This window comes from Lonchura striata, chromosome 15, assembly GCF_050655825.1.
Source record: "Lonchura striata isolate lonStrDom1 chromosome 15, ASM5065582v1, whole genome shotgun sequence".
In the NCBI taxonomy this organism is placed as follows: domain Eukaryota; kingdom Metazoa; phylum Chordata; class Aves; order Passeriformes; family Estrildidae; genus Lonchura; species Lonchura striata.
In genome coordinates this window covers 8,930,828-8,943,150 of record NC_140717.1, presented here as the reverse complement: position 1 = coordinate 8,943,150, position 12,323 = coordinate 8,930,828, and the positions used below count along the sequence as shown (strand labels likewise).

At 39.1% G+C, this 12,323-nt stretch overlaps 1 protein-coding gene across 1 annotated transcript in view; it reads left to right on the top strand.

Moving 5' to 3' along the window:
• PPIL2 (peptidylprolyl isomerase like 2) overlaps nt 1-12,323 on the top strand; it is a 67,820-nt gene that overhangs the window by 30,484 nt on the left and 25,013 nt on the right. Inside the window, exons 12-13 of the mRNA XM_021549965.3 lie at nt 244-350; nt 11,851-11,940. Of these exons, the coding sequence (XP_021405640.1) occupies nt 244-350; nt 11,851-11,940 (197 nt within the window). The remainder of the gene's footprint in view (nt 1-243; nt 351-11,850; nt 11,941-12,323) is intronic.

Genomic DNA, 12,323 nt, shown 5'->3' with positions numbered 1-12,323 from the left:
ATGCTTCTGGGATTTAAAATATACATTATTTGGTTGATTCTCAAAGAGTTGGTGGTTTACTATGATGGAAAGTGTTTTGCACAGAGATTAATGCATGGTTATCATAGATTAATTGCAGAGTAGGATCCCTCAAGACTCACTGCCATAGGAGGTCAGACAGTAGATTCTATGAATTGTTTACTGATGATTTCTAAGGATCAATTAGCAAGCGTAAGCTAATTACTGTCCTTTGCTTTGCTGTAGCTGCTATTGAAGAAGATGTTGTGAGATATCAATATGTGAAGAAGAAGGGATATGTGCGACTTCACACTAATAAAGGAGACCTGAATTTGGAGCTGCACTGTGACATGGTACTGTGCCCCATAAGATGAATTTCTGTATATAACAACCAGAACTGGAGCTGGCAGTGGAAATGTTTATTTATACATAAATTAATTAACTATAAATATTTACTCTATATGTGTAAGTGTTCTCTGTGAGTAATCCCATAATTTTAGTGGACTACCTACATTATGCCATGGTACATGTTTAGAACTGCAAAGGGTCAGGATTAATGACCCAAAAAATGACCAGGAAGGAAGAGAGCAAAGAGAAGGCAGAGCACAGTGAAAAGGGAATAATCCAAGGTTACACAGCAGTTTAGTGAACCCGGAAAAGAGCCTCACCGAAACCAGGAGCAGTCTGTCAGTCTAAGTCCATGTAGTTAAGATCCTCAGAAATTGTTAGATTTGTTTCTAAAGCCTAAGCTTTATAGAACAAACCTTAATGAAAACCTTAGACTATGTTTTTTGCTTCCTATTATCCCAGTTCTTAAAATTCAAATTTTCAAACATCTTCCCTTTGCCATTAATAGAAGTTGATTTTAAAGAACAAAAGACTGAAGTTTTTTATAGTCTATTATACAGTCTGATTCTGGGGGAAATCAGTGGCTCTTAAAATAGTAAACATGGCAAGGCTTCTGATCGATGAATGAGTTGTGGTGACAGTGATGTCTCAGACGTCACTGCTTGGGTAGTGGGTTTGCTTATTTATTTATACAGCCACTTCTATAAAAGGAAAAAAGTTTTCAAACCTTTGATGGTTTACTGAGATTTCTGTCTCAGGATATTATAGGCCTGAAAGTTGGTATTTTTAAAAGTTGAAGGATGTGAATAGGGGTTTAAATGGTAAAACTTCTGTTTCTTGTGAGCCTCACAAAGCATAAGGGGAGTGGTTCTGGGTGGAAGCTGGGGTGCCTGGTGTGAAATCCAGATGTACTGGGAGAATATATCCATTTTTGTGTGCAAGGAAGAAAAAAGAGCAAACAGCATAAGTCTTCTGGCTTTCCCTCCTCTTCCTTTCTCTCCCATGAGTAAGAAGCAAGATATATGTAAACATCTCAAGCTGATCTATGCAAATAGCATGAGAATCTCCACAGCAGTGTATTGTGTTAGTAGTTCTGTAGGTCTCTGTCATCCCTACAGGTGTTTTCCATGCTATGGAATAGTAACACTGTAATAAGGCAAAAAGCAGAGGATGTGAGTACAGCAATATTTAGGGGAAGTGGCAGAACGAGCAGATTGCATTGAATCATTTGTTTTGCCATATTTTCTCAAACTGGCTCCTGGCTAAAGCAGGCTGACTGCAGCTATTCTCATCAGCGTGGGCTTTTTGGCCACATGTGTGACCAGTGTCACTTGGTCCTGAGGAGCCAGGCTTCATTGCTCATTATAAACTTCCTGTATGATATCCATTATGTTTCCTTTTTTTCCAGATGAATTCCTATTCATCCACCTTTCACACACAAAGCTTCTTGTACACCCTGGAAGTGTGTGCAGTTTTACACAACTAGACATGATCCAACGCTGGCCTCCAGCCATCTGTTCCTTCGTGTCGATTAAATCTGTGTGAATTTAGCAGATCTTTGGCACTGCAGAGGGGAAAAAGATATATATTTAGAATAAATAAGAAAAACTTGCTGCTGTAGGGAGGTTTTCACAACATCCACCTTAGGTCATTTTCCTAGGTCTGTGAAATCAGCTCTTTCCGGGAGGCACTTGTTTTTCTCCCTTTACTAAATAAGGAGTTTGTGCTTCTAACTTTGGTTTTCCTGAATCACACTGAGGTCAGCTCAGTGCAGACAGAGCAAACATCTTGCAAACATATAGCACATACATAGGTCACAAACATATACGCATATCAGCTACAATGAGTCTATTGAGGCTGCAAAGATGGAAAAAATCTAAGTATTGTTAAACACTTCCAGTTCACCTTGCTTGTGAGTATGTGTGGCAGTAGTCTTAATTAATCATACTTGAAGTTTTTATCAGCCTTTCTGCCTTATCCAGTGCACAGGCTGGACCATTCCTGGAAGCTAATTGGAGCTGGCTTATATACAGGATTTGGTTTTCCTGCCAAAGTGTATAGTGTGGGTATGGTCCTTGAATGCAGTCAGGGGGAACAGGATTGTACCATTATGCTCTCTCAAATTAAACTGCACAGGGTTTTTTTAATTGCTGAGGGATATCCTGTGCATATGATTATGGAAGCCATCCTGGCAGTGATCATAACTTCACAGTAGTGCAAATATATGATTGTGAAATGTTTAAGGAAGCTTGAGGATGAAGTTGCTATATAAATATGACAGATAAATACCTGTGTCCAGAGATAGGACTTACAACATTTAAATTACGTTTTAAAATAGTCTTATGGTTTAGATTTCAATACATACTTTGAGGTGAAATGTCCTCACTAAAATAGAGAGCAGCAAGTGACATACTTGCTCCCTTAGATGGTATTTGTACTGAGTCTTCAACTGGATTTTCATGCCTCTTGTCTGTACTTAAACAAAATGTTTTTGTAGTTGTGCTGTCAGCACTCTGCACTGCTTCTGAAATCTGCCCAGTATCTATTGCCTTCAACACTCTCCTTGGGTGCTCACTCCCTGTCCCTTCACAGCTCTTTCCTTTCTTTCCCATTTTTGTGAGCTATTTGCCAGTATAGATTGTTTGTAACTCAGTCTGTATGTACATGTGGAAACCTTTGTTCAAAAATAAATATAGGGTTCTTCATATACTAGTACTTTAAGGCGCCAGTCAATAAGATTGATAGTGATGAAATTCTTCCTAGCACCAAAAACCTAATCAAGAAATGTTTTGTATTGATCCAGGGCAGGAAATCAGTGTTGCAGTGTGATTGAAGTCATCAGTTACTTTGTGACAAGATTCAGAAAGAGCATGACATAGGACTAGAATCCAGATAATTTCAGTGTTTGAAATCAACTTGTTCAGGGCACTAGAAAACTTCACTCAGGTTCCAGAAGGATGGTGTGTGGTTTCAATCATTGACCTGAAAAAAGGCAATAAAAATACTTGGAAAGATAAGCTGGATTTTTTTCCCACCCTTTTGAGTTTGACCCTCAGATGAGCAAAGGTACTGTTCTCTCTTGGGATCATAGCAGTGTGCCTACTGCATTTTTTGGTCATTTGTTTTTTTCCCAATCCTCCTATTCAGATACAATATGTTCCTCCTGATGGAGAATAATCAGATGGCCATTTGTAGGGATGTTTTCCAGGAAGCTGAGTTCAGCTGCACATAAGAAACATTTGTTGTATACACTAATTGGATAAAAATTTACAAAACTTCTACTTGTCAGAAGTAATTCTGGCAAGTACAGAAGATCTAACAATATCCAACAAGTGTTATTCTCTCAGTTCTAGTTCCATGTATGTCAAACACATAAATTCTGAAGAAATAACTGATGAAAGGCAATGAATATCACTGAATTTCTTGTATTTTATTTACTGTGACTTTTCTGGTCTCCTCAAGTTCTGTTAGTTGCTTTAATCAAGTTACTGCTGGGAACAACTGCATATTAGCCTTGTGTATTCTGCTGCATTAGTCACTATAGTGATGGAGTTTCACCTTGTAGGTGGTGGAGCAGCCATTTTTAAATATATATATATACACCTATAAATAAATATGTAAATGTAATGCTCCAGAAGACCCTGTCAAATGATGAACACGTGGTTTGATGTTCTATCTCTTTTCTCTGCTGGGTGAGTCCTCTGCCTACAAGTGGTCACTGGGGTGATATCTGGTGGTTCAGCACATGCCAAGAGCTGTTATCAAATGCCAGTCTGTAGCTGCCATGGCAGGTTTCATAAATTCACTTGTCTCTCTCAGGTTTAGTACTTTAAGGTTTAAGGGCAAGATGGCAAAACAAAGAAGAATGTGAGATGGATTTCAAAACTCCATCTGACGCTCCAAAAATGCTTTTTGAGATTTTAGGGTCTGGCAAGCTCTGTTTAATGGTGATGTCTTGGCATAGCTTTCCCAAGAAGCCATTACTCTACAAACATTGATGTTTTAATCTTTTTAGGCCCTCTGACCTGATAAATATGACTGTGATCTATAAATGTGTAATCCAGGCCCTGTTCTTTGAAATAATTTCTCCTTTTGTGTGAGGGACTGTTCTGAAGATCAGAAGCCTATAAACTTCTTATCCATTTCCTCTGGCAAAGAAGTGCGTTGCTGAAAAAATCCTTTGACCTCCTGGCATGATGAGGTTCTCCTGTCTTCCCGAATCTCATTTTCTTCCTGATTTAAACCTCCATTCTACTTGCTTTCTGTCAACATGATGTTGGCACTGTCTGGGAAATAACTGGCTGATGATGTACCAGTGTCTGTTCATTTGGTAATAGGATTAGAGAGATGAAATACAATGGTCTTGGCATGGTTGTAATGGCTTATTTCATATTTTTTCATCAAAATAGGCTGTTATAGGAAGAGCTGCAATTCTCAACTTTGAGACTTCTTGTCAACAGAAACTTAAGAACAAACAAAGCTGTGTTTTTCCAGTAGAAGAGCTGTATATGTTTTTAAAAAATGTTTGTTAGAGAGGATGTTGTTGTATCTTGGTGTGTTTTTTCCTCCAAGTGGTACAACAGCAGACAGATCTATTGCTCTGTGGGGCTGAGAGTAGGATGGCTCTGCACAGCCATCTTGATGAACAGGTCACTTCTGAGTTGTTCTGAGTGATTGGAAGCTGATATTTTAGTAGTTTTCACTTTGGGAGCATAACACCCTATCCTGATTTAACTCTAGTCAGCAACTAACCCCCACACAGCCACTTATTCACTCCCTGACCAGTGGGATGGGGGAGAGGATCAGAAAAGGGGAAAATCTGTAGGCTGAGGTAAAGGCAGTTTAACAGGTAAAGCAAGAGCTGCACAAACAAGCAGAGCAAAATAAGGAATTAATTCACCACTTCCCAAGGGCACGCAGGTGTTCAGCCATCCCCAGGAAAGCTGGGCTTCATCACCATAATGTTTACTTGGGGAGACAAACATCATCCTTTGAATGTCCCTCCTTCCTCCTTATACCCACAGCTTTATATGCTGAGCCACCTCTCCATGAACTGGTCCCTGCTGCCCTGGGCTGTCTATGTGTTTTCCTGGCAGCCTTTGGCACTGAGTAATTGGTGGAAAGGCATTTTGCACATTTGGACCCTTTCTGCCTTCCCAGCTGCCATGGCAAGCTGGATCTGGGAGGGGAATTGATGGTTATTGGATCGTGCCCCTTGATTTCTGACATTTGCAGACATGAGGTGCAGACATCCCATACCAGCTGTGTCTGCCACTTCGTGATCCCAAACCCGAGGATGAGGTGGGTATTTTGGAATTACACAGCTGTTGCTCTTCATCTTTCCCTGATGTGTTTCTTGTTTGTACCTTGGCTGCTCTGATGAGAGCAGGGTGACCTTGGGAGGTTGACAGCTACCAGAGCTTCTTTGTCTAGCATGGAAATTGTTACAGGTTGCGTCTTCTGAAAAGGTGGAATTTATGTGCAGGCAGTGCAGATTGACGAAATGCCAGGGAGCCGCTGTGGGACATGCATTGCTCCAAGTTTTAAGCTGCTGTAGGTTGCTGAGCAATTAAAGTTGCATCCTCATTTAGACTGTACCCACTTGTGCTGTCCTGCTTGCCAGTCCAACCTCATCAGCACCTAGCCCTACATTGTGCTGTCTGACAAGCTCCTCAATCCTTGCGTGACAGCAAATTTGGTGGGGGCAGTGAGGTGGGATGAGAATTGTTTTCTACCACTTCAGTAAATATAAGTTGGAGGAAAAGTAATAACTGGCTGACTCTGCCTCTGGAGAACTAGTAGTTAACATTGACAAATTAGATGAGTGAATTAGATGCCTTGTTTAATTTGAGTTGTGCTCAGCTAAACTGATTGATTGTCCCTGTGTATGCAAGAATGTGAGAACTAAAACTGAAGTGTGTCATCTTTTTACTGGCATCTTGTCTAAGCTGAGCATCTTGCTTAGACTTCAGAAAAGTTTTTGGTAACATTATGAACATCAGTATAGTGGAAGAAATGCCTTTTAAAAGTGAAATGTAGCTATCTGCTGAACTCTATGCTAAATAGCTGATTAAATTACAGTTTCTGCGTAATGAGAATGCATTAATTCTGCTCTTTGTTCTAGGCAAACTTGGAGGCTTTGAGGTAGCAAAATAAGCAAATGTTTGCTATCAAGTCAGCAATCTATTTCCCAAGGCATAGTTAGCTTGTTCTGATTCTTTTTTATTATCAGTAGGAGTCTGGCTGAGTGTTTTACCCCACGGTGCCCCAAAGCTTTCATGTCTCCCAGTGCTCACTCTCTGGAACTGCGCTCTTCTGATCACAGATCACAAATTGCCTGAACATATTTGCTCTTGGTATAACCAGCTGAGAATTATGTCCCTTAGATGAACTGTGGCTTTCTTGAACTGAACCACCATAGGCAGCTGTTGTTTGCCACCATCACCTGTCACGGGCTCAGTCCTTCTCTCATACTGGGGAACTGTTAGCAGGAAAGTGGAGCTGGCAGGGAGTGGTGTTTAGGTCTGAAGTAAATGTTTCTCATTCAGGAAATGTCATGAGCTTCCCAGAGTAAAATTCTTCCCATGCTCTTGCAATGGGCTTTGTGGAGTTCTGGGTTTTCTTGTCCCTTTTCCTGTGAAACAAAGGGAATGTGCTCATAGTTCATTGGTACAAAGTGAAACGGGATGGTTTAAATGGCCTTCCAGAACAGTATTGGACACTGAAACATTTACATATTTCTTTCCATGGCTTGGAGGAGGGAACAGACACTTGCAACTGATAGATGGTGATTCCTGAAATTGTACCATTACATTTAGCTCTGATTAAGCCCCAAATAAAGCCAAGCTTTTATTGCTGGATTCTCGTCTCTTGTGATGGGTAGGCTGAGTACTACAGATTGAAAGGTAGTAGGGAAACTGAGTTTAAACCTTACCAAATCACCTCTTTATGGGCTCATGCATTAGAGGAGTTGCTGAATGAACGATTACAAGATAAAAAATGCTCTGTGTAAAAGTACATAAATGGTTTAAAGCAAAACAAAATCTACCTTGCATTTTAAAGGAGATCTGTGTTAAGAAAATGGAAAGCTTCGTTTGAAGCTTTAGAAATTTCCATCACTAGTTCATGCCTCTTAATAGCAGAATTGTGTGATAAGATGAAGGCTGTAGAATGAAATTTTAATTTGAGAGGAATGAGCTTTTCATTATTTCCTGCTTTGAAACATAGGGTTAATGAGCATATAGCAAGGCTCTGTAGTTTAGTACCACTACTATGGTTCATCCAATTTAGAGAGAAAAAAAATAAATAAAAGGGAAGTGGAATTAACACAAGAAAATTATACAGATGTGCGAATGACAGCTTCTGAATGCTTAGTGTGAAATTTCCCTTCAAGGTTCATGCACATCCTCAAGGGATGGAGCATTTTGAAATGATTAGCTCTTCACATAGTAAAGCCTTTTTCCTTGCAGTCATGGCAACAACTCAGGAGCTCTTCCCTCTTTTCCCATCTCCCGCACCTTGGCAACAGGAGTGCTGCAGGTTTTTCATCTCCTCCTGTTTGGCTCTTCGGTGCCCAGTAGAGATTCTGAGTTAAGATAGCTTTTACAAATGTAATGGCCCAGCTGATGAGAAAGGACAGTTGCAGACTGGGAAATCAGATAGGGACCCGGCTTCGTTGGTCTCACCCTTCAGGTCTCAGGATGCAGCAGGAGAGATGAATTTTATCTGGCTTGGAGCCACCCTTGCTGGCAAAATGGAAACTGAAATTGGCTCAGATAAAATCTGCATTTATCCTAGGAGATTGTAGTAAGCAGTCAGGTTTTTTTTCTGTTTTGCTTTGGTTTTCTAAATTGTATATTCCTTTCTTCAGTGTTCGCCGAGTATAATGATTTCACAGTCTCCTGTCACTGATATTTTTGCAGGATCATTCTTTGCAGCAATCTCTCATTAACTCTGAAATTTGTCTGGGCGTAGTAACTGGTAGAGTGCTGGTTTTTCCACACTACTAAGCGTGTTAGCTAAATGGAGACTTAAACCTACTTAGAAAACCATTGGGCTGTGGCCCCATTAAATATGTATATCTGTGAGCCAAGCAAAGCATTTGTGATATCTTCTGGGATAACTACTCTTCTGGATTCCTGTCTCAAAGCATTTATTAAAATTTTACTGCTTGTCTTGGGTGTGAATTTTCAGCAGTTGAAAGACAGTTATCTGGCATCTACAAAATAAATAGGGAGCACAGTTGGAGCAGGTGACTCATTTTTGGTATAAATAAAATTTTTCTTCTTACTATTTGTCATTTGGAAAGAAAAGTGTCTTTAGCTGAAGGACATCATAGAGACATTGCATTCACTTACTTGGTCCCAACTTGACCAAAGAAAAGGAGGATTTCTCAGGGCTCTCCTACCACACTCTTTGGTCAGAAAAGCCTTCCACAATTTTTAAATTTTCCTTTCTAGGACTGTCACTGCATCATTCTGAGAAAATATTGCAGTAGATTTAAAAACCATGTTTTCTGTCGGTGCATTTAAGATCAGGTTAACATGGTGGCAATTTTCCCTTGACTTCCTTACATATGGGTCTAAGTCATAGTCAGTAGAATAAAATAATTTAAGTCATTTCCTGCTTAATGTAAAAGGGATAAAGAGGGGAAAATTAGCTGTTGCTGTTGAGGCCAGTTTAAGACAAAACCAGCCAGAACTAAAAAGTGAGCCTGGAGCACAAGAACAAGACACCAGCGTTACCTCCTGCATTTCCAGGTGCCTTGACTATCCCCTCCTACTTCAGAAATGGTGTGAGGCAAGGGCTGTGCAGAAAATTTCTGAAGGAGACAGCTTTGCATTCAGAGAATGGGAGTCTGACATCTGCCACAAGATCTTACATCAAATAACAAAGTCAGGTTTGTTTATGTGTATTTATATGTTATCAGTCTTTGTAGTTGGAACAAAGACTTCAAAGATTGGCTTTGTTTGTATGGTCAGCGCAGAACACAACTTCATTACTGAGGATCTGCACCTTCCCCATAAACCTTGAGCCTTTTTCTCCTGCTTTGGACAGGATGCTGCTTTAAAAAAATCCCTGAAATGTGTTTGGCAGTGTGAGATTTGGCAGGAACATTAACTGCTTTGAATAAATCAGATAATTTGAGCAAGATATTCGAGATCTATTGCATGACTGAAACTGGGGTTTATTACTGATTGAATGCAAACCTTCTTATGTGTTTACTAAAAAGCACTATAAAAGGTAGTGGTAATGTTGCTAAGGAACTGTTTACCTGCCAGATGTATCTCTGTGATGCATGAGGTGACCATGGGAACCAATTTGGTGGCAATTATTTAAAAAAAACCTTGCAGTGAAATGACTATTGCAAGTATACTAAATATTTCTGAAGTTGCATTTGAAAAGCTTATTTCTGGAAAAGGGTATAATAGCTAGAAATCCATTTAGAGAGAAGGGTCAGCACACATCCTGCATAAAAAAATACATTACTAGAGCCAGGTTTTTTTAATGTATATTTTACAAATCGTGTTTTGAAAATAAACAGGAAATCTGTATTGGGTTATCAACTTTGTGCAAATTTAAGATTATTTGGTGTCCATTCCTAGGGGACTCAGTCTTTTGCCTGGTTTCATTTTTTGTGAAAAATTAATTACAGGTTGCTGTATTCCTCCTTGAGAAATTAACTATGTCTCTCTCTCCAAAGAGTGCTTGGCTCTCATGACATAAAGTGCCGTGGGGTAAAAGCTGCTGATCCCATTTCTGATTCATAAGAAATCTTTAAACTTATTTTTATTCTTACTGACATTTTCCACAAGTAATAACTAATAGCAAAATGCTAGGCTCAATGCTGTTATGATACTGTCTTATAAAGGAAAGTCTGTGCTCCACAAGTGATTCCTCAGAGGTTGAATTTTACTAGAAAGATTAAGTACAAAGATTATTTTAAAACATATATGTTAAATTCAAAGGGAAAAGAAAATCACATTTACTATAAACATTGAAACTGTAGGAGAACCTCCTGTTGATTGGTACAATTTTTATGGAATGTAGTTACTTATGAGTTGCCCTCAGGATGCCACCAAAGTACATGTCTTGGTGACATTCTACCATAAAGCCAATATGGTGCCATTACCATTTAACTCAGTAATGAATTCTTTAGGAAATCTGAAATAATGGCTGGTGTAAGATTAGAATTTGCTAATTTTTTCACTTGTGGCCCAATAGACAACTATCATCTGAGCAGAGTAATTAAGAAGGAATCAATACAGAGAATTTAATATCACAAAGTTTGTTTGGAAAATTAAGAGACTTTTCAGTGTAAATAAAGAGGGGTGAGAACTACTATGTTTCAGATGAGAAAATACAGAAAGTTCTGTAGGGTTCTGGATGAATACTTGTATGGACTGGCTTTTCAAGAGATAGAGATTATTTCATCCTTAAATTACTATAATCTGGCTGGCCTTGTTTTTTCATTTGTTTGGGTTTTTTTTGCTTTTAAGTCGCTTCATGTTGCATGGCTCAGTCTCTGCCTCTCAGCAGCTCCCAGACCAAGAGCGATGTCACAGCAGTGCAAAGTGAATTGGTGCCTTTCACAAAGACAAGTCTTGTGCATTCTCACTTACAGCCCCTGCAGCTCATGCTGGGGCTTTACTTGCCAGCACATCCAGCAATAAGGATATTTTTAAGGCCTGTAAGAACTCAGTTAGATGTATTCTTTTGTAAAATTTAAATAGATTTATGCACATAATCCACAATGGGGCTGGAAAACATGTCCAAGTATAGAAAACAGGCCGTTCCTGTACTTGTGTTTGATTAGGTGGAAAGTAAGTTTTTCAGAAGGTACTGTTCAAATATCATGGCTCATAAATTCACTAAATAACTTTAGTTTGCACTGTAAAAGTGAATTAGAAGTTGGCAATATATTTAGCATCTTTTTCTTTTATTTAGAGTTTTGAAAACAATTTAGGTTTGTTTTTTTTTTTCCTGTGTTCCAGTGACTTGGGTCAGTCCTGTTGTTACTTCCAAGTGGTAAAGAGGAGCAAATGCTTCTGTCCCAGTTAGCTTCAATGTGCTGACTTTGAAATAGTGGAGCAGAGAAGTCAGGTTCTTTCTTACTCTGGTAAATTAACATTTTTCAGTGCTAGAAACCCCTCTTTGGAACAGGATTGTGATACACTGCTGGAACTCAGTTACTTGCAAGTCTCTGAGCTTACCTGTGTTCACCATCAAGATGTCAACTGGGAACTCCTGTTATCTGAGCTAATGTTCAACAGTTCTTTGTGCTAATTAGAAGGTCTGGGTTTAATTTATTTAACACAGTGTGTGTCTCTCCAGTGTACCTTAAAAGAAGGTATATTACAGGTTTTTTCCTGTAGACAGAGCCTTTGTCCTCTTCAAGTTCTGCATGTTTGTTTCTTTGTAAGGCACAAGTGAAAAGTGATTCTTGTAACCACTGTAATGATTGTTAAAGGTTGTGCTTAATTAAAACTTCCCATTGTCTTTCAGACACCCCGAACATGTGAAAACTTTATCAAATTGTGCAAGAAGAAATATTATGATGGAACAATTTTTCACAGATCAATTCGGAATTTTGTGGTGAGTATTAAAAAACTCATGTGTAATGCACAATATATGATGTACTCAAAATATCCCATATATTTAACTTATCTCAGGTTTAAGTTGTTCCATGCATGCCAACTTGCAATAGAAATATATTAAATATACCATCAGAATGAAAGTTGTCCTAACCATGTGTACTTACGGGTGTTACTAACAATTGTCTCTGACTAACATTGTCACGCAGAACATCACTGCATTCAGCACTGCATTTGCTGGCATTCCAGACAAAGCCTTGAAGAGTCATTGCCTTGGCTCTTGTTATCTTCCCCAAGATGTGGGTGGGTGGTTAATGAACAGAAGGAGAGAGGGGGAAATGCTAATTTGGATAAGTAATACTGTGGCCTGTTGAAATCCCATTC